Source organism: Microcaecilia unicolor, chromosome 3 (genome assembly GCF_901765095.1).
Source record: "Microcaecilia unicolor chromosome 3, aMicUni1.1, whole genome shotgun sequence".
Taxonomy (NCBI): Eukaryota; Metazoa; Chordata; class Amphibia; order Gymnophiona; family Siphonopidae; genus Microcaecilia; species Microcaecilia unicolor.
In genome coordinates, this window is record NC_044033.1 from 401,828,185 (window position 1) to 401,851,535 (window position 23,351).

General features: G+C 43.6%; 1 protein-coding gene across 3 annotated transcripts in view; it reads left to right on the plus strand.

Annotated features, from left to right (window-relative positions):
* The window catches only part of LOC115467064 (cytochrome P450 2K1-like), an 85,889-nt gene that overhangs the window by 32,541 nt on the left and 29,997 nt on the right, over nt 1-23,351 (plus strand). For all 3 annotated transcript variants that reach the window (XM_030198742.1, XM_030198740.1, XM_030198741.1), the window contains exons 3-5: nt 10,064-10,213; nt 18,504-18,664; nt 22,555-22,728. In XM_030198742.1, coding sequence (XP_030054602.1) covers nt 10,064-10,213; nt 18,504-18,664; nt 22,555-22,728 — 485 coding nt within the window. The remainder of the gene's footprint in view (nt 1-10,063; nt 10,214-18,503; nt 18,665-22,554; nt 22,729-23,351) is intronic.

Genomic DNA, 23,351 nt, shown 5'->3' on the forward strand with positions numbered 1-23,351 from the left:
CAGGGCAGCGGCAGCACAATAACTCCTGCAGCTCTCTCTCATCTCTGCCTGGCCCCGGAAAGCTGAAGCAGGATCTTTTCCTCCAATCACAGGGATCCACCAGCTCCCTACAGCCTTTCAGGTTGGATTTTTGTCACACTTTTTTTTCTGTTCTGGATGAAAGCAGTCCTTCTGCCATGATATTATGTTGTGTACAGCTCACTCAGATTTAACAGGAGGTCTGGAGCTGTCAGGACTGACAGCTCCAGACCTCCTGTTAACCTTTCCATGGTAAAGCTAGGGACTGCTTCTGTGCATTGGGTCAGAAAACGACTGTGCATCACCTTGCAAGCATACTTGAACAATAATTAGCTCCTTATAATAGCTTTGCACTCTATTTTCATTAGCTGCTACCGTGATAGGAAAAGAGCTCGGAGATTCCTTTTGTGCATGTCTCGTTTTACTCCTTGCTCACTAAACTGGCTAGAATTGGTATAAAAACCGCACTGCTGGCTCATTAGGTTTTGTGCATCTGGGCCCTAGTGATTTTGCAAAACAATAGGAGGTGATGATCTGCAAAAGCTCAAGCCATGCAGATGAACAGAAGACCAACATACACATGAAAGTAGACTCTGTGAAAAATGTATTAGAGCAGAAAGGATAAAACATTGCCTGGCATGGCCACATTTCACCTTTGTTTGGCTGCATCAGGGGTAGACAACTGTTAAACAAACAAAACTGAAATTAATACCCAAATAAATAGCATAATAAAAAAAATAATGAAAAAATATAATTGATGCTAATAGCCAAATCATAAAAATTCATAGCAAGTTAAAAGCTATCTTGCAAACCAAAAAGTGGAACACAGATAATAGTGACTCAGTCATTCACATACAGAAAACATGCAGAGCAAATCAAAATGTACATGCACATGTGTATCTTAACAGAAACCATCAGGTACAGCTTTGGTGATGTATGATGAGCAATAATAATGTGGGCTATTCAGTTTTACTATGGGGCTCATTTTGAAAAGAGAAAAACATTTTAAAAAGTGCCATAAATAGGCATTTGGACATTTTACTTGCCAAACCACTCAAATCTCTATTTTCAAAACCCATTTTTTAAAATCTTTTGGTATGTAGTGCGTTCAAATCACAAAGGGGTGTGGTAAGGACAGGTTATTGGCATTCCTAAGACTTGGATGTTTTTCTGTCATAATGGATCAAAACAAAAACACCCAAGACTAAAACTAAGATGTTTTGAGCTAGACCTGTTTTAACAATGACTAAATCAAAAATATGAGATATCTACAGTTCACGATGTAGTAGAATTGTCTAAGGAGCAAAAGCCTCAAATAAACATTAGGACACTCCATTGTTAATATAGTAATTAACTTAAGGGAGGCCAACACATTCATCACCGGCTGAAAAACCTCCTGCTAATGCTTTCACTAACTCTTCAGCAAAGCTGTTAGATTTAAATGTGAAAAACGACATCTTTCAAGTCACCCAGTAGACTGCTGAATCTCTAACCACTAACCACGGCCCAACTTTGGCCAAGGTTTCAACTCCTGCATCAGGGTCCGCGATGTACAAAAACTGGGATCTGAAAAAAGGAAGAAAAGTCAGTTACATCGTCCTTATCTTGTATCTTAACCGCATATATTCTATCCCCATATACGACGTCTTACTTTCAGTGCTGGATAACCTTCCTTTCATCGTATCGGACACGTAAAAATGGTGTGGATTTAAAAATCTCTGACGTCACATGCCCTAGTCCTTACTCCTCCCCTTAGTCGACGTGTTTAGTCTGGGACCGCCCACTACCCTCACTATGCATCTTAGAAGAATTGATTCCATTCAATCCTAATATTTAATCCGTTTGGCTGGATCATTTTAAGACGGTAAATCCACTTCTGTTCTTCTTGTAGCTGTGCTAGTTTCTTATCACCTCCCAGGGTATTCCACCTCATCTGCTGCAAAACTACGCATTTCAAAGATCCAAAAGTATGTTTAAAGGTATTGCAATGTGCTGCAAGTGGTGCTGTAATCTTATTGTTGATATTTTACTCCTATGCTCTATGAGCCTTGTTGACAGCTTCCGTGAGGTTTGCCCCACATATATCTTTCTGCATGGACAGATGATCGCATACACCACCCAATCAGAATGGCATTCAGTAGAGGCAGGAACCTAAAAGAGATCCTGGCACCTGCCCCGTTTAAAGAGTGTACGACGAACCTGCAGGGAGAGAGACATAAGGAGTGCAGTACCTGCAGTGTTTGCGATAATATTTTAGAGGTAACTGATTTTACTGACCCACAATCAGGGAAGATATACAAACTCTACCACACTACCACCTGTCATTCCGATTGGGTGGTGTATGCGATCATCTGTCCATGCAGAAAGATATAAGTGGGGCAAAACTCACGGAAGCTGTCAACAAGGCTTATAGAGCATAGGAGATTTTCGAAACCAAAGACATCCAAATCTAAAACGTCCAAATGCAAGCCATTTGGACGTGGGAGAAGCCAGCATTTATAGTACACTGGTCCGCATGACATGCCAGGACAGCAATCGGGCACCCTAGGGGGCACTGCAGTGGACTTCATAAAATGCTCCCAGCTATACAACTCCCTTACCTTGTGTGCTGAGCCCCCCAAAACCCACTACCCCCAACTATACACCACTACTATAGCCCTTACGGGTGAAGGTGGGCACCACAGTGGGTTTCTGGTGGGTTTTGGAGGGCTCACTGTTTCTTCCACAAATGTAACAGGGAGGGGGGATGGCATCGGTCCACCTGTCTGAAGTGCACTGCACCCACTAAAACTGCTCCAGGGACCTGCATGCGCTGTCATGGACCTGAGTATGACATCTGAGGCTGACATAGAGGCTGGTAAGTAATATTTTTAATGACATTTTTTGAGGGTGGGAGGGGGTTAGTGATTATGTCGATTATACCGATTTGGATGTCTCTGAGAGATGGACGTACAAGTGCCGATTTATGTCACTTTTTGGACATCCATCTCTATCGAAAATGAGCCTGATAGTGGTCTCTGCAGTAATGTAAATTGTCTCAAAAGATGTATTACAGATAAGAGCTGCAACTATCTAAGATCCGTTTATCTAGCAGTAGAGAGTAGGATAGAGCTCATAGTAACTAAAATAAATGATACGGTAGCAGAGATCTGGCAAATTACGTGATATCAGTTACCACACAATATAGCACACAATACAGCAAATGTTGCCAGGAAGAAAAAGGTCTCTGAAATAATAGGTTAAGAGTCACAAATACTGTATTAGAGATTCAGGGAGTCATAAAAGAAAGGGATAATCAATACACAGTATAGTATCTGCAGCAGTGGGAAATTGTCCTCAAATAACATTCAAAGTAATTCAATGGATACTGCAGCAGAGGAAAATGTACAGATAGAGGAGATTAACCCCAGAGTTTGAGCCTGAGCTGTGGTCCGCTGTTCATTAGGATGTTGGTTGGAATGACTTGCTGCTAGTGTGTATTGGGACAGCTCATTTCTAGGATGCTTGCATTTCATACATGGTTCAGAGGCCATAGGCTGCTGTGTTGCTCTGATCGCAGTGCATTAGGGGCCATCCCCCGCTATAGGTGAATCCCTTAGTTACCCTCTCTCCTTGACCCCGGCCGCCTGTGCTGCTTCTGGTCACATTGTATTGGGAGTTCTCCGCCTTCCACCTGTACCACTCACATGGTTCTTGTCGTGATTGACCCATCAAGTCTGATCTGCCAGTGCCTAAAAGGTGGCTTTCACTTGCTACGGGGGGGGGGGGGGGGGGGGCTGCCCCTGTTCCTCTGGGTTCTAGGCAGTCAGTGTCACATTGACCTTGCAGTGGAAGCCATCTGCCTCGTTGTTTCTCACTGCTTCAGGTACCCCATTACCTGGCCAGTGTTGCACCAGGGGGCTGCTGTCCTGTGTCTGCATTGCAGATGCAGCTGGTGCCCCAGCCGACGGGCTGATTACGACGTCCGAGAGCAATTTCCAACCAGGTACACTGTCTGGAGCTCACTCACTGTACAGGAGGTGATCGAAGAGTCTGTTGTTGTCTTATAAAGCACCGCTACTACTACTACTACTATTTAGCATTTCTATAGCGCTACAAGGCGTACACAGCGCTGCACTGCCTTCTGCCGTGGGTCTCTCGCTGCTCCTACAGCTGCAAATGCTGAGGTTGCCCTGCATCAGCGTTGCTATAAAAATGGCCAGCCACCACGGGTTCCCACACCTCCTTCAGCCACACGTGCCAAGGTCACTGCACTCCCCGCTCACCTTCGCCAACCACTCTCTCCAGCGTCAGCATACTGCTGGGAATCTCCAGGCTTGTGCATCCATGGTTCAGCAAACTGTCCATCCTACACGGTCCCGGACTGCTCTCCTGCCCTGCCCTGCCTCTGGGACTCTCATCAGCACTCTGCTGCTGGATCATCAGTGTGCTGGGACTGTATGGCTCTCAGAGCAGGTGTCATGTCCCCTACCTCAATGCAAGCGGCGTCCTCGGGCTGCGTTGGGTCCTGTCGACACGCACACTTGACTGGCACAGCCCTGAGCCATGTGTGTGTAGTTCTTCTCTGGCTGCAGGCTCCTTGATTGCTTTGCTTCCATGCACCTGGGTCTGCTCTCTCTCTCTCTCTCTCTCTCTCTCTCTCTCTCTCTCTCTCTCTCTCTCTCTCTCTCTCTCTCTCTCTCTCTCTCTGCCTGGCTTCCAGGCTCCTTGAATGCTTTGCTTCAATGCACCTGGGTCTGCTCTCTCTCTGCCTGGCTTCCCTTGCTTCTCTCCTATTGGTCTTCCGGTTCCTCCTTCCCCTGCTCTTGTCCTATGGCTGCGCTCCTTCTCCCTGCTGGTCCCTGCTGATGTCAGACACCAGCACTTTATCAGCTGAGCTCTTCCTGGACTCCATGCTTCGGCTTCTACTTTGGTAGGTGTTACTTGCTCAGTAGTTTGCTTCTTCTCTACTTTGTCCCTCGTTGCTGACTTTGCCTGTACCTGGATTACTCTCTTGCCTGCTGTCTGCCTATTGACTTTACCTGTAACTGGATTACTCTCTTGCCTGCTGCCTGCCTATTGACTTTACCTGTGCCTGGATTACTTTCTTGCCTGCTGCCTGCCTATTGACTTTACCTATGCCTGGATTACTTTCTTGCCTGCTGCCTGCCTATTGACTTTACCTGTGCCTGGAGTACTCTCTTGCCTGCTGCCTGCCTACTGACTTTGTCTGTACCTGGATTACTCTCTCGACCTGCTGCCTGTCTGGCCAATACGTTCACCACCCTGCTTCCAGCTCTGTCTCGTAAGTCCTGCAGGCCGCCCACACCTAGGGGCTCAACCTCTGGGGAACGGCAGTCGGCGCAGGTGAAACCCGGGGTTGTCTGGCAGCCAAACAGAACCTGGTCCGAGTACCGGGCTCAGCAGCGCTCTACTTGGTACAAGAACTCACAAGTCTGACAGCAGGTGAGTTCTGCCCTGAGAGGTCATTGGGGGTGAGCAGTAGGAGGAAGAGAAGCAGAGATCTAACTGCTGGTGGCCATACTGTTTCTTTTACATCTTTGGGGGTGTGGGAGGGGATCAATACACACTTGCGGAGTAAGGGGGGTCATTCCTTTATTCCTCCAGTGGTAATCTAGTCACTTAGGGTACTTTTTGTGGCTTATTCATTCTAAAAACAGGTCTACTCCAAACATCCTAGTTTTAATCCTGGGCATTTGTGTTTTGTTCCATTTTGGCTGAAAAATGTCCAGGTCTTAGGAACTGAATGCCCAAATCTCACCCTTAATATGCCCCCAACAACCTCTTGATATTTGTACACACTGTAGCCAAACTGTATAGAATAACATCTGGAAAATGGGTTTCGAAAATAATGATTGGGACATTTTTGTGAGAAAAATGTCCAAATTCTGCTTTATGCCACTTTTTGTGTTTTTTCTTTTCAAAAATGAGCCCCACTGTGTAACAGATACTACTGCTCCCCCCCCCCAAAAAAAAAAAAAAATTAAAATAAAATAAAAACATATAGGTTTGGACTTTGTGCGCACACAAGACCAGAGAACCCTGAGAATATAACTAGAACAAGAGCAAAGCTGAGGCACTTTACTGGAAAGATCCCACAGCTTGTTCCCCAATATGAGGCCTAACTCCACTAGTAATGCTAAGGTTTAGTACAGTTCCAGGCATCCTCTCAGCTTGTCTGGAGCTTTCAACTGCTTTGCAGCTGGTTCCAATGACGTGGAAGGGCATAATCAAAAGGGACGCCCAAGTTTTCCTGAGGATGTCCTCGCAGGTCGTCCCGGCAAAGCGGCGGGGAAACCCGTATTATCGAAACAAGATGGGCGTCCATCTTTCATTTCGATAATACGGTCGGGGACGCCCAAATCTTGAAATTTATGTCATCCTTAGAGATGGTCGTCCCTAGACTTGGTCGTTTCTGATTTTCGGTGATAATGGAAACCGAGGACGCCCAAATCAGAAATGACCAAATTCAAGCCATTTGGTCATGGGAGGAGCCAGCATTCGTAGTGCAGTGGTCCCCCTGACATGCCAGGACACCAACCGGGCACCCTAGGGGCCACTGCAGTGCACTTCAGAAATTGCTCCCAGGTACATAGCTCCCTTACCTTGTGTGCTAAGCCCCCCAAAACACACTCCCCACAACTGTACACCACTACCATAGCCCTTATTGGTGAATGGGGCACCTAGATGTGGGTACAGTGGGTTTCTGGTGGGTTTTGAAGGGCTCACATTTGCCATCACAAGTGTAACAAGTAGAGGGGGATGGGCCTGGGTCCGCCTGCCTGAAGTGCACTGCACCCACTAAAACTGCTCCAAGGACCTGCATACTGCTATCATGGAGCTGGGTATGATATTTGAGGCTGGCATAGAAGCTGGCAAAAATATTTTTTAAAGGGTTTTTTGAGGGTGGGAGGGGGTTAGTGACCACTAGGGGAGTAAGAAGAGGTCATCCCCGATTCCCTCCGGTGGTCATCTGATCAGTTTGAGCACCTTTTCATGGCTTGGTTGTAACAAAGAAAGGGCCAAGTAAAGTCGCCCAAGTGCTCATCAGGGACGCGCTTTTTTTCCATTATGGGTCGAGGATGCCCATGTGTTAGGCACGCCCAAGTCCCGCCTTCACTATGCCTCCGACATGCCTCCGGGAACTTTGGTTGTCCCCACGACGGAAAGCAGTTGGGGACTCCCAAAATCGGCTTTTGATTATGCGGATTTGGTCGACCCTGGGAGAAGGATGCCCATTTCCCGATTTGAGTCAAAAGCTGGGCGTCCTTCTCTTTCGAAAATAAGCCTGATAATCTCTGAGGTAAAAATGTTCCTCAGTACTAAGAGAAATATCTTGGTCAGGAGATTGATGGAGACAGTGGCGTACCAAGGGAGGGGGGGCGGTGGGGGCGGTCTGCCCCAGGTGTCAGTGGGTGGGGGGGGTGCTCCGTTGCAGACTGCAGTCAGCCCTCGTCTCTTCTCCATCCTGTGCCTTTAAAAAAAATCTGAAAAGCGCTTCGCGTCTGCCCTGTCTGCTTGTAAAAGAAAGCGCCGGCAAACCTCTCCGTTGACGTCACAACGTCGCGTCGGGTCTTCCCTTACTGGGTCCCGCCCTCACGGAGGGCGGGACCCAGTGAGGGAAGACCCGACGCGACGTTGACGAGGAGATTTGCCGCTTTCTTTTACAAGCAGGCAGGGCAGACGCTGAAGCGCTGCCTGCCATGCTGCTTTTCAGATTTTTTTTTAAAGCTCCAGATGGAGGCAGGAGATGAGGGCTGTCATCGAAGGTGGTAGGTGGGTCGAGTTGGGGGGGCTTAGATGGGCGAGGAGGACTGGGGAGGGAGGTTTCAGATGGGAGAAGGGGACTGGAGAGGGGGGCCTCAGATGGGAGAAGAGGTGAGAAGGGGACTGGGGTGGGAAGGGGAGGGGGATCTCAGATGGGAGAAGGGGTGGGGGGTCTCAGATGGGAGAAGAGGGGAGAAGGGGACGGGTGGGGAGAAAGGGGTGGGGAAGGGGCTATGCGAGAAAATGGGAGCCATGCCTGGGGCTGGTGGGAAAATGGGTCTGGGGCTGAAAAGGGGTCCTAATGCAAGGCATGTGGATGAAGGGGGCTGGAACTGGGGGCTGAAAAGGAGGGTAGGTGGGATAAGGGGGCTAGTACTGGAACTGGGGGCTGAAAAGGGGCAGGGGCTGAAGCTGGGGGGACTGGGGGTTGAAAAGGGGACAGGGAGAAGTGGCTGGGGCTGAAGCTCGGGACTGGTGAGAGAAAAGGGCTGGGGTTGAAACTGCGGACTGGTGGGATAGTGGGGCTGAAAAGGGGGAGCAAGTGGGAGATGTGGGCTGGGGCTAGAACTAGGGGCAGGTGGGATAAGAGGGCTGGAACTGGGGGCTGAAAAAAGGGGCAGAGAGAGAGAGGGGACAGACGATGGATGGATGGATGGATGGATGGATGGATGGATGGATGGATGGATGGATAGATGGATGGATGGATGGATGGATGGGGGGGGAAGAGGGAGGGCAGACCCTGGATGGATGGGGGGGAGAGGGAGGGCAGACCCTGGATGGATGGGGGGAGAGGGGAGGGCAGACCCTTAATGGATGGGGTGGTGAGGGAGGGCAGACCTTGGATGGATGGGGGGAGAGGGAGGGTAGACAGTGAATGGAAGGGGCAGGGAAAGAGGGCACACATTGGATGGAGGGAACAGCAGAGACGCCAGACACTGGATGGACAGAAAGAATGAAGACAGATGCTGGATGGAAGGAAGACAGTGAAAAGAAGATGAGGAAAGCAGAAACCAGAGACAACAAACTGTAAATAAAATATATATTTTTGTTTTTTTTTTGCTTTAGGATAAAGTAGTATTGTAGCTGTGTTAATAAATGTTTATAATAGAACATGTAAATAAGGTAATCTTTTTATTGGACTAATTTTAATACATTTTGACTAACCTTCGGAGAATAAAACTCCCCTCCTCAGGTCAGGTTAGGACACTGTAACACACTATACTGTATTGACCTGAGGAAGAAGGTTTTGGCCTCTGACAGCTAAATGTATTAGTCCAATAAAATGGTATTTTATTTTCTATATTTGTTTTATTTCTATTTGTTAATTTGTAAAGTGGTGATTGGTATGTTAGTTTTTTTTCAAATTTACATCTGCTGTCTTTATATTTTGCACAGTACTAGGGGACATTTTCTGTTTCTGTGGTGTTGCATTGTATGCAGAGTCTGGCATCTTGGGGGTTCAGTTTAATTTTTGTCTAAATAGAAAGTTTATGATTACTTGTTCTATAGTGGATTAGGGTGTATCTGTGTTTGTGAAAAAGACATGACTTTCAGTTGGCATTGACTGTGCAGGATTGACGATCTGTACTATCTGTCTGGTTTCGTTTTACAATAGGTGAATTGATGTTCTAGTGCTCACTGTAGTGTTTAAGATTATTTCTTTTTCCATGTGTGACTCGTATAAATGACTGCTTATGGTATGGTAGAATTGCTCTATAGGTCCTGAGTGTTTTGTATTCTCGGTATGCCTAGTACTGGATTTTGGAGGGGGGTGTTAAAAAATGACCAGCCCTGGGTGTCAACTATCCTAGGTACGCCACTGGATGGAGCTATATCTTCATGCTGCAATGATCAGAGGAATAACAGCCAAGCACGTCACAGAATCCAATATACAGATAGCACCACATGTAAAGCAGTAGTGTAATGGCTAGTGCAGTGGGATAAGAACCAGGAGAACTGGATTTGAGTTCCACAGCAGCTCCTTGTTACCCAGGGCAAGTCACTTAACCCTTCATTGCCTCAGGTACAAAATAAATACTTGTATATAATATGTAAACTGATTGTAATCACAGAAAGGCAGTATATCAAATCCAACCCCCTTTCCCTTTTCCTTGTAACTGGAGGTAAGTCAATTAAACCTTCATTGTGCCAGGTACAAAATAAATAAACAACACATTCATTATATTTCTTCTCCTTAGTCTCTCATTTGTGTTATTTTACCTATTTTTATCTTGAAATGTGAATCAAAGATTGTTTTTAATTATTTTATATTTCCTAGGTGTCATTTTTTCTCATGGTGAGAACTGGAAAGTGATGAGGAGGTTTACTCTAACAACCTTACGAGATTTTGGCATGGGAAAGAGAACTATAGAGGATAAAATTGTAGAGGAATGTGGTTTTCTAATAAATCATTTTGAATCATTTCATGGTAAGTATCTTCATTGTTTCTTAAGTACTAATTAATTAACATTTTCCCTATAGACACAGAATATTTAAAAAAAAGGCCACAATGAATTAGACCTTATAGAATTAAGTTGTTTGTTATAGATTTAGTCATGGTGAGGTTAATTTTCAAAAGCTGCATGCTAGATTAAGGATTATTTACCCAGAAAATAAACTCTGAGAAAACTGCCCACCCTGTGAGGAGGTAAAAGCAGCATAGGTAGGATCAAAGGCAAGGTTAGGTCAATGGAGACAATGTTTTTAATGTTACATTTTCAAACCTGTTCATGTTGTTTGGATGGGAAAAAGTCCAAATCTGTGCAGGTACTTCACCCCCCCCCCCCCCCCCCCCCCACGCACACACACACACACACACACACACACACACACACACACACACACACACACATTGGCAGTCTTTAGAGGAAAACCATGTACATAGTTTTCCTTTGAAAAAACGATACTAGGGAAAGTTTACATGGGCTACCTGCATAGTTTGGAAATTTCCCCAGTAGGACACAGTGGATGTTGGTTCAGAAAATAGCAAAAAGCTACATGCACCTTAGCTAGCCTTGTGTTTCTTATTGATTTCATAATTGGGGATTATAGTCATGGTCCCAGATCAACATATTTCATTTATAATAGCCTAATTCCCAATTAGCAGTGTTGCTTTCTAATCTCTTCTAAGCTTCTTTGGATCTATTCCTTCCAAACAGGATTCCTTTGTGGAATAGAGGAGTAGCCTAATGGTTAGAGCAGTGGGCTGAGAACTTGGAAGGTCAGAGGTCAAACCTCACTGTGGCTCTTTCTGATCTTGGACAACTCACTTAATCCTCTACTGCCATTTAACTTTCATAAAGGAGACTATGAGAAGAATGATGGAAAAAAATACCTAGAGGAGTAACTGCAAAGGTCAAAAATTTGCATCAGGCATGGATGCTGTTCAAAAATACCATCCTGGAAGCCCAGGCCAAATATATTCTATGTATTAAAAAAAGAGGAAGGAAGACCAAACGACAGCCGTCATGGTTAAAAAGTGAGGTTAAGGAAGCTATTAGAGCTAAAAGAAAATCCTTCAGAATATGGAAGAAGGATCCACCTGAAAATAATAGGAAACAGTATAAAGAATTGCAAGTCAAATGTAAAACGGTGATAAAAAAGGCAAAGAGAGACTTTAAAAGAATTTTGCGTTGGAGGCAAAAACACATATTAAAACTTTTTTTAGGTATATTAAAAGCAAGTTGCCGGCAAAATAATCAGTTGGATCACAAGAGGATTGTGAATAATGGCAAGAAGACCTTACGAGACTGAGAGACTGGGCATCTAAATAGCAGATTACTTTTATTATGAGCAAATGCAAAATGATGCATGTGGGAAAGAGGAACCCAAGAGGCAAACAAAAGAATGGAAGAAAAAGTTCAGAGAACGGCCAGAAGACCAATATCTTCAAAATAAAAGTTTATTTTCCATTAATAATCACATGCATCATCCAGACCCAACATGGAACGTGTTTCAGCAGTGTGCCTTCCTCAGGGGGAAGTAAATGTACAATCAGATGAATAAATTAACAGACATATACAAATTGTAATATAATTATGTAATGACACAATAAAAATATAGTGACATAGTGGAAAAATTATCCATTGCAAGAGGACCTTACAAGACTGGGAGATTAGGCATCCAAATGGCAGATGACGTTTAATGGAACTATAGCTATGTGATTCAAGGTTCCACATTAGGAGTCACTGACAAGTGAAAGAATCTAGGTGTCATCGTTGATGATACATTGAAACCTGTGCTCAGTGTGCAGCAGCAGCGAAGAAAGCAAATAGAATGTTAGGTATTATTAGGAAAGGAATGGAAAACAAAAATAAGGATGTTATAATGCCTTTGTATCGCTCCATAATGTGGCCACACCTTGAATACCGTGTGCAATTCTGGTTACCATATCTAAAATATATATATATAGTGAAATTAGAAAAGTTTCAGAGAAGGGTGACAAAAATGATAAAGGGGATGGGTCGACTTCCCTATGAGGAAATTCTGAAGTGGCCAGGGTTCTTCAGCTTGGGGAAAAGATGGCTGAGGGGAGATATGATACAGATATACAAAATAATGAGTGGAGTGGACCCGGTGGATATGGATCACTTGTTTACTCTTTCAAAAACACTAGGACTAGGGGGCACGCAATGATTATACAAAGTAATAAATTTAAAACAAATCAGAGAAAATATTTCTTCATTCAATGTATAATTATTTCTGGAATTCATTGCCAGAGAATATGGTAAAAGCAGTTAGCTTAGCGAGGTTTAAAAAAGTTTTGGATATCTTCCTAAGAGAAAAGTCCATAAGCCATTATTAAGATGGACTTGGGAAAATCCACTGCTTATTTCTAAGATAAGCAGTATGAAATGTGTTGTACTGTTTTGGGATCTTGCCAGGTACTTGTGACCTGGATTGGCCACTGTTGGAAACAGGATTCTGGGCTTGATGGACCTTTGGTCTGTCCCAGAATGGCAACACTTATGTACTTATATACCTATGTAAAAGGTACAGAAAAGGGCAACAAAAACAATAGAGAGGATGGGATGACTTCTCTATGAGAAAAGGCTAAAGAGGCTAGGGATCTTCAGCTTGGAGAAAAGACAGCTGAGGAGGGATGGGATATGATATAAGTCTATAAAATAGTGAGTGAAGTGGAATGGGTAGAAGTGAATCACTTGTTTACTCTTTCCAAAAATTCAAGGACTGGGGACACACAACAAATCAACTAAGTAGTACATTTTAAACAAAATTAGAGAAAATATTTCTTCTCTCCGTGTATAATGAAACTCTGGAATTCATTGTCAGAAAATGTGGTGAAAGCAGTCAGAATAGCAAGGTATAAAAAATATTTAAACATTCCTGAAAATAAAACCATTATTAAGATGGTCTTGGGAAAATCCAGTGCTTATTCATGGGATAAGTACAGTGGTGTGCTGGTAAATGTTTAACAACAGGCTCTCTCCCCCGTCCACCTCTGCACCCCCCCTAAATTGCAGAGCTGGCTATAGCCATGGAGAGAGCCTGGGGGGGGGGGGGGGGACAATGCATTACTCCAGAAAAAAATAAATTAAATGATCCCAGGTTTCAATCTAATTCATGTTTAATGTGGGATAAAATGCCATAAATAAGTAAATAAATATAAACTTTTAATGTTGAGCACCTGATTCTCAAAGTGGACATATTCCAAACACTATAATGAAAATAAAATGATTTTTTTCTGCCTTTGTTGTCTGGTGACTTTGTTTTTCTGATCATGCTGGCCCAGTATCCGATTCTGCTGCTATCTGTCCTCTTAACTCCATTTCCAGGACTTCCTTTCCATTTATTTCTTTACTTTCTGCATTTCTTCTTCATTTCTTGCCCTACATCCGTATTGTAAAGAGTATGTAGGCAGCTCTGGGGAACAGAAAGAAAAGAGGAGAGCAAGAAACTACAACTCCCCGCATGCCTCAGGGGAACCCTGGGCTAAGCAAGAATACCCCCGTTACAGGCAGGCATCCCCCAAGAAAGAACCAAAAATAAGGAACTACAACTCCCAGCATGCCCAAAGGGAACTTGGGGATAAGAGAAACTATGTGCATTCCCCTGAGTCACCAGAGGAGGGCCGCAGGGGAAGGAGTAAGGCTGATTCTCCAACCTGGTGGAAGAGGTGGTGGAACAGGTGGGTGGAGAAAGAAGAGACACCAAAGAGCTTTAATGAAAGAAAGGGTGAGCAGCTGGGAGAAGGGCGGGGTGAAGAGAATATGGATTGGGCTCCTGAGGAGAGAGAGGCAGAGAGTGAGCCTTGCCCTATGGAGTTGACTGAACCGGAGAACACCCTGGAAGAGCCGATGGACTTTTCAGCTCTGGCTCAGCGAAAGCCAAGGAGGTAGCGGGGCCAAGCCGGGTCAAGCGGGAGGAGGTCAGGTAAGAGAGAGTGACTGACCAAGAGGGTGGGACCCTAGGCTTTGAGCCCGCGCAGAGCCATATTGTGTTTTAAAGCTGGAATTGAAAGTGAACTGTGTTTTGAAAGCCTGGCTAACCTGAACTGTGCTTTGAGAGCCTGGCTGTGTTTTGAAAGCCTGGCTAACCTGAACTGTGTTTTGAGAGCCTGGCTGTGTTTTGAAAGCCTGGCTGTGTTTTGAAAGCCTGGCTAACCTGAACTGTGTTTTGAAAGCCTGGCTAACCTGAACTGTGTTTTGAGAGCCTGGCTGTGTTTTGAAAGCCTGGCTAACCTGAACTGTGTTTTGAAAGCCTGGCTAACCTGAACTGTGTTTTGAAAGCCTGGCTGTGTTTTGAAAGCCTGGCTAACCTGAACTGTGTTTTGAAAGCCTGGCTAGCCTGAACTGTGTTTTGAAGGCCAGGCTGGGGTTTTAAAGCCTGGCTAAACTGAACTATATTTTGGTAGCCTAGCTAAAATGAACGGGGGGGTTTTTTTTTGCTTTTAGCTGCGCCTCTCTAGGAGAGGAAGAGAGAGGACGCAGCTGCTGAAGCCTGGCCTGTGTACCAAACCAGCTTGAGTAAGGTACATGGTAACAGGGATTTGTTTTGTGTTTTGGATCTGTACTTGAGAGAAGGAGGGACGCCCTTCCTAGGCAATAAACAGCTTTATTTTGAGTTGGAGGTGAGCACGGCTGGAGAGTGTTCTTTTGTTTGGGGAGCTGCAACCTCGGAGTGAAGGTGAGCAACGTAACAGTATGTAAAAGCTGGGTCCTCCGCAGACTTGACTGTCCAGTGGATCCAGCTTCTACCTATTTTCTTCATCCATGTGCAGTTTTTCTCCTCACTCCCCTGCCCCCCTTCCAGCCACCCATACCCAGCAATTCTCCTCATTCTTCTGCCCCCCCTACAGCCACCCAGGTTGTCCAGTGGATTCTTTGGGGCAGGCAGGAAAGATCCCCAGTCTTTCGTCCCCGCTGCCGGCACTGACTCTCCTGCGGTGCTACTGCATCGCTCTTTAAAATGGCCACCTAGACTTACAAGGGCGGTCTCCAAGACTTCAGCAGAAGTCTCACGAGGCCACTGCTGGAAATTTTTAAAGAGCAATCCAACAGCGGGGAGGGTCAGCGCCGGTAGCAAGCAGGCAAGACTGGGGATCTTTCCTGCCTGCCCCAAAGAATCCACTGGACAACCTGGGTGGCTGGAGGGGGCAGGGGAACGAGGAGAATTGCTGGGTATGCGTGGCTGGAGGGGGGCAGGGGAGTAGAGAGTCGCTGGGTATGGGTGGCTGGAAGGGGGGGGGGCAGGGGAGCGAGGAGAATCGCTATGTATGGGTGGCTGGTTATGTGGGTGCCAGCAATATTCAGTGCCGGCACCTGCAAAGCAATGCAGATTAATTAAGGACAGCTCAAAAGCTGTAGTAAATTAGCTTGCTTAGCTATTAGGGCCCTGGCACTGAATATCATCTGGGACCAGCATAAATGAAAAATGGGCCTTTCCCTCCAATTCCCCCCTCCCGCCCTCTCGACAAGCTCTGTAGTCCCACTCTCATTCCACTAATGTGCTGCATAGCCCGCGTCACAAACCTTCCCCCCCCCCCCCCCCCCCCCCCCCCCCCCCCCCCCCCCCCCCCCCCCCCCCCCCACACACACACACACACACACACACACATAAGTTACTATCCCCCTCCCTTTCCCCACCCTCATCTATCAGAAAGGTCACCGCCCTTCCCCGGGCCTACCTGACCTCTCTGGTGGCCCAGTGGTGCAACAAGGGCAGAAGGGAAATCTTGGCTCACCAATTTACTTCACTTCTTTGAAGGCATGAATAAAAATGTACATAACGGTGACTCAGTTGATGTAGTGTATTTACTGTATCAGAAAACTTTTGACAAACTCCCTCATGAGAGACTTGAGAAAATTAAAAAGCCATGGGATAGGAGGCTATTAATTTGTTTACTGTTTCAAAAAGTGTAAAAATTAGGGGACACTTTTACAGCATATAGGAGGAAAATATTTTTTCACCCCATGAATAGTTAAGCTCTGGAGCTCATTGATGGAGGATGTGATAACATAACTTAGCATATCTGGGTTTAAAACATTTTTGGACAATTTCCTGGAGGAAAAATCCATAATCTGCTATTAAGGAAGATATGGGATAGGCCACTACTTATTCCTGGGATCGATAGCATGGAATCTTGCTGCTATTTGGATTTCTGCCAAGTACTTGTGTCCTGGATTGACCACTGTTGGAAGCAGGGTACTGGTTTAAGATGGGCCATCAGTCTGATCCACTATGGTTATTGCTTTTCTTAAGAAGTACTCCCAATGAGCATAGTTTGTGGCTTTGGACAATCCTTCAGGTGATGCCTCAGGCATATTCTTGACCATGACATGTAGTCACTTTCCACCCTGGTCCATTACTGCTCTTTATACATTTATTGAAACATCTTTCACCAATTATGGCATCTAACTTAGTTGTCCCAGTGATCTGGGTTTTGAGCTAATTTCAGCACCGAATCCTTACTATGCTCTATGTTACATGATATAAATGTACTGTTAGCTGAGGGCAAAAAGGTACTCATTGTGCAATTAGATCTCTCAAATGTCTTTGATGTGGTAGACCACAAAATATTATTAACAATTCTAAGTAACATTGGTCTCTTAGACTCTGTACTGCAGTGGTTCTGAGACTTCCCTACGAAGAGATCCTACTTGGTAAAAATGAATGGATCATACTCAGTGAGATGGACTGCAGATTGTGGAGTCCCACAGGGATCACCCTCCCCCCCCCACCCTGTTTTATTCAATGTATCAATGGCCTCACTGTGGTTTTTTGTGGATACCGCGGGCTTTCATGTTTTTATATATGCTGACAATATTAGAATCCTAATTCCTACATGGTGTAATGGAAGATTTAAAGGATTGCTTTTCAATCCTGCTTTGATCGATAATGAACTCTGAAATCTTCTGTCTTTGACTGAAAGTAACTTTCCTTGTAAATACAAAAACAAGTTGGAATGCAGAAGATACAACACAGCTCTAATTAATTAGTTATGTGAAGGGAAAGATGGTTCTTGTTTTCAGAAGTTCAGCCTGGCCACCTGGACTTGGAAAGCATGTGACCACATTCCCACAGTGTGGCTTGTTTACCTAAACAGAGAAACATTCTGTAATTTTCCTTAGCTCTGAACATGAGTTCTGAGCCTAATAAAAAGGGGAGTTTCTTTCAGTGAAATCGGAAGCTCATCTATGAGTAACATATGTACTGCACAGAGGACTTGTTCCTGGTCTAAAAAGCTCCTGGCTTTAGCTGTGAACTGGGCCCCCCCAGCTGATGTTAAGAGCCTGGATGATGTAAGGACCAGTGATGATTGAATGTATAGTGTATTATTGCTTCTTTTCCTAGTCTAAGAACTCTTAGCATTGCTTAGATGTAGAGACCAGTGATGTAATGATTGTTTATATAGCTAATCATTGTGTTTATAGCTAATCATTGTATATACCTTAATCATTGTAGAATTTAGCACCTCTAATAAAGGTTTCCTTTATTTAATACGAATCCAAAAGAATCCACGGTAATTATTGAGTAGCCTGTGTCAGTGAGACAGGCTGTAAATCCATAGCAGTACACATGGGAACGGGTGTTATGGCTACACAAATTCCAACTTTGAGAGTCTCCTGGTCTTTTAAATCACTTGCGTGGGGCTATCCAAGGATATTCAGTCACACTTAATTGAAGGGTGCAGCTGCTGAATATCCCCTCTAACTGTTGATACTAAAAGGATGGTGGATATGTGGAAAGAACTCCAGAAAGAAGTGACAGAATTTTTTAAAAATGGAATAAACATAGAAGATCCCTAGTGGCAAAAAAGGATGGTAAAGAAGCGTCAGAATAACCTTCATGAAACAGTAGCTGTAAGATGGCTGAGTTGACTGAATGATCAGATCTTGGTTAAGGCCTGAAATGTAATGAACATGTAGAAGATGAAATTTGTAAACAATATCATTATGTTTTTCATTTCATCCCTATCTCACTTACGGTTTCAAAGAGAGAGACTTTTTTCATAAAAGGAATAGGTAAAAAAAGAAGAGGGAACAATCTAGCAATAATGTCAAATGAGTATTTATAAGAAGATTGCATAAGAACAAAGCATTGGAGTACATATGAGATCAGATTATTTCTACTCAAATATCTTAACTGGAGGAAATAAATCAGGAAAAAGTTGATTCTCTCACTATGATGATGTCTTGTGATATCAAGATTTTGTGTTTATGGTATAGAACCTGCAATTGTCCCTTAATGTTTTTCAGGAACCCCATTTGATACCATGATGAACATCACTTTTCCTGTTGCCAATATAATTGTATCCATAGTAGAAGGACACCGTTTTGACTATGATGATCCAGTATTCCAGAGACTTATAAACATAATTGATAAAGCTGATAGGCTCCTGGGATCCCCAATGGTTTCGGTAACATTTCATTTTCATATATATATTGAATGCAGAAACTAGATAAAATAAACATTTCAAGTGAAATAATTATTCAGACCATAACAATATTCCTCGGGCTTCTGATATTAGGTTTCAACACCAAAAAATATCACCAATATAAAATCATTATGGTCCTCTTTTATTAAACCGAGCTAGCAATTCCCATGCAGCAAATAAGAGGAAGCCCATTCCTTTCAGAAAAACACCATTTCTGGTAAATTATTATCTCTTCTCTGGCTTGCCTTATATCCTGCACTCAGTTTTGTGCTTTTTATTTGGTGTACTCCTAAATGACACATCTAATATAATAATTTGCACCTCCATCGAAAAGGTACATAGCAATAGTATCTATGGGGCAAAATCACAATTTTTAAAATCTTTATCTTCAAAGAACAGCTAGCTGGAGAAAATAAACACCCAATTTACAACTCATTAAAACCTAAGAATACATATTTTATCTATTCCTCACTTCCAATGCATGCAGGGGTAAAAGTCCTTGTGTAGTCCTAATGTATTGGTATAATGCTCTTTTATTATAATATATTAATTAACATTGTAAACCACATAGTTATCTTTTTGATGTGATACCGTCATGAGTAAAAGGGCATTTTCAAAGTAGGGGCAATAAATGGCTGTGTGCTACTTAAAAACTTGTCATGTGGTCATATACTGCCGGAGCCCTTACCACACGCACTGGCACTAGAAAATAAAAACAATTTTCTAGCACTGGAAAGGGTGCAAGGCAGAACCAGAACTATTGCCGGATTCCTGGGCAAGCTCTTTGGTAAAGTCGATTTGCTGCATGCTATCCCAGCGATAGCCATACCACCCATTTATAAAAGGGCCCCTTAATGCTACATGTGCTGCTTTTAAGTAGAAAATGCTTTCACAGAAAAACAAAAAACAAATGTAAACACCTGTGGGTACTTTTTCCATGGAAAATTTTCAAAAAGAAAACATGACTGGAAAGATCCAGGGGTCCTTTTACTAAGGTGCACTGAAAAATCGCTTGTGATAGTGTAGGTGCGGATTCTGGGTGCGTGCCGATCAATTTTTCAGCGTGCCTGTCAAAAAGACCTTTTTTAAATTTTTTGCCGAAAATCGCCGTGCGGCAAAATCAAAATTACTGCGCTTCCATTTTGGGTTGGGTCTACGACCTTACCACCAGCCATTGACCTATCAGTAAAGACTCACGCGGTAACCGGGGTGGGGGGGAAGTAATGACCTATGCGCATCAATTGCCACTTGGTGTGCGTCCAATATGCGTGTCCGAAAAGAAAAGTTATTTTTCAGACGCGTGCATCGGACGTGCACCAAAAATGAAATTACCAAAAGAGTCATGCGGTAGCTGGGCGGTAACTCCATTTTGGCACACACTGGGCACATGTAGATGCTTACACAGCTTAGTAACAGATCCCCCAGTACTTAGAAAATGTATGAACCTCAAGAACTTGACAAAGTAAGGTATAGCATGAGACTTGTTTGTCAAACACATGAGTTATCTGGTATTTATATAGGGTTTCTTTTACAAAGGCGTGCTAGCATTTTTAGTGTGTGCTAAATGCTAGAGATGCTCACAGGAATTTATGGGTATCTGTAATGTTTAGCACATGCTTATTTTTAGCATGCACTAAGAACACTAGCATGCCTTTGTAAAAGGGGCCCTCAGTGAGATGCCATCCAAACTCCCTGTTACTTTGTTTTCAAGCAGTTTAATGCTGAAGTGAATATCCTGGATCCATTTCATGTAGGATTTGCCACACTAACTTAAAAGGGCAATTCCGTGCATCGGTATTAAGATGTAGGAGCCACAATGTGGGGTAGCATTTGCACCATTTCTAGAACGGCTTATGGGCACACCTAAGCTATTATAGAATATTAGTGCAAATCAGCTTTGGCACACTTATGTCATGACAATGGTCGGTATAAGTTGGCATGTCTAGTGCACCATGCAACAAGTGCAACTACTAGTATTCTATAAGTTGTGCATGATGCTTGGCAACATGCCCATGCCCCGCCCACATGTTTGCCCTCCCCCTTGTAGTTGGGTACCGAGGGGCTCTTTTACTAAGCTGCAACAAAAAGTGGCCTGCGGCAGTGCGAGTCCATCTTTTGGGCGCAAACCGGCCAGTTTTTGCCATGTCCTGGAAAAGGGACCTTTTTTAAGGAACTGGGATGTGCGACAAAATAAAAACCACGTATCCATTTTTGGCCTAAAACCTTACCGCCTACCATTGACTTAGTGCTACCCAGGTGGTAGGCATGCAGCGTGTGTCCACTGCCGTTTACTGTCCATGTATTAGGCACGCCCAAGTCCTGCCTTCGCTACACCTCTGACACGCCCCCTTGACATTTGGCCATCCCTGCAATGGAAAGCAGTTGGGGACGTCCAAAATCGGCTTTCAATTATACCGATTTGGATGACCCTGTGAGGACGTCCATCTTCCAATTTTTGTCGAAAGATGGGCGTCCTTCTCTTTCGAAAATGAGCCTGATAGTGTCTGCAAAACCTTCTCATTAGCTGTTGGAGGCATTTCCAGAATTTTTGGCAGGGCTTACGTGCAGTTAATGTCCTGAAAACGTCACTAGTGCATATTAACTACATGCCAGTAGTTAGCTTCATCTCAAGGTGCCATTAATGACTCTGTAGTGTTAACAACCTCTTTGGTAAATGTAAGGAGCAATCCCCACTCATTCCACACCCCAAAATTCTAATGTGGTTTTGTGAAAAGAAAGAATAGCTGGCTATTTATATATGAGAGTGTGATATTTTTTCCATGCTTGCTAGGACTCTGTTTTTGTGCCTTTTTAAGGAGGTCTTTTACTAAAGATTAGCACATATTATCTGCAGCAGGGTCCATAAGAGTAAAGGGCCTTATTTGCTAAATATTTTTCCCATAGGCAGAAAATGAAAGAACACCTTTTGCAAGCAGACCTCAAAATAGTTCTTGTGGCAAATAACATTTGCTAATCCTATGTAAAATAATGCACCTCCAACATTCTGAAGCTGACTGCATGGCTGAGGCATTCCTGCTCTCTGTATCCATCTCCTGAATTGACATCATGTACTTCCGGGTTCGTCACAAGCAGAAGTGACCAACCACATGAGGTTTCTCGGCTTCAGAATGTTGGAGGTGCATTCTATTAAATAGGATTGGTCAGTTCCTTGAAGCACAGCCAGAGCTCAGTGTTCTGCACAGTAATGGTTCAGACACCAGAGAGAGGGGGGGGGGGGGGGCCTGACACCAGAGAGGGGGGTATCTCTGTCACACACACTCACTCTCTCTCACTCTCACACACTGTCTCTCACACACTATGTCTCACACTGTATCACATTCACTCTCTATGTGTCACACAGTCACTCACACACTCTCTTGGTCTCATACACTCAGTCTCACAGAGAGTATGTGTCTCACACACACTCTATCTCACACAGACACACTCGCACCCAGACTCACTCTCTCTCTCACACACACACACTCACACATTCACTCTCTCTCTCACACACAGTCACTCTCACATACACTCTCTCAAACATACACACTCCGAGGAAAACCTTGCTAGCGCCCGTTTCATTTGTGTCAGAAACGTGCCTTTTTTACTAGTCTTTAATAAAAAGACCCTCTACATGCACTAAACTGTATACTGGATGATATATTATATTTTTACAAAAGTTGCATCCTCTTGAATTCTGGATTAGAGTTTAGAAGGTAGATCATAATTTAAGCTATATACCATAAGTCTCAAATGGATCATTTCCAGTTTATTTTAAAATTCCATTTAATCTAAGTGGCAGTTTCAATAATAGACTATCTACTTCTGCTTATTATGCATCAGTGATTTTTTTCTTCGGTTATGTCTGTTCATAGTTGTACAACACATTCCCATTACTTGGATTCCTTACTGGAAATATCAGAAAGATACGGAACATTGTAACAGAAGTAAATGCTTATATAAAAACTACATTAATAGAGTCTCGTAAACAACTGGATACAAATGACCAGAGAAGTTTCATTGATGCCTTTCTTTCCAGGCAAAAAGAGGTAAAGCAGTTAACTCATATTTGACTTTGCATAGAACATGTGTAATTAATTGTTATAAACAGAAATAAAACAAGGCAAAGAAAAGGAAATAAGATGATACCCTTTTTATTGGACTAACAATATATTTCTTTGATGAGCTTTCAAAGGTAACCTTTCTTCTTCAGATCAGAAATTCAGAAAACCTGAATAATTGTTGAAATGCATTTGCTTTACAAACCCATATATACCGTGTTAATATTTATATAGGGGCTTGAAGAAGAAGAAGAGTTTGAAAAAAATGTAATAATTGTATAAGACACCTAAGTTCATGGTTTGGATCTATGCTATCCAATCTACAAAACTGGAAGTTTGGGCTAATGCTTGACAGTTAAACATTTAGACCAGAATTCTATATATGGTGCCGAAAAATCAATGCCAAAAAAAATATGAGCACTAAGTTCTGTTCTATATACGGTACTCTAAGTTGGGCACAGTTTATAGCACTTAGAACCAGGATCCTGAAACCTAGTGTAAATCCTCATGCTAAATTAGGCGAAGATCTGCCATATCCTATAACACTGCGTGTAAATTATTTAAAGGTTCCTTTTACTAAGGTGAGCAGTGGTACAGTAGGATCTCTGCAC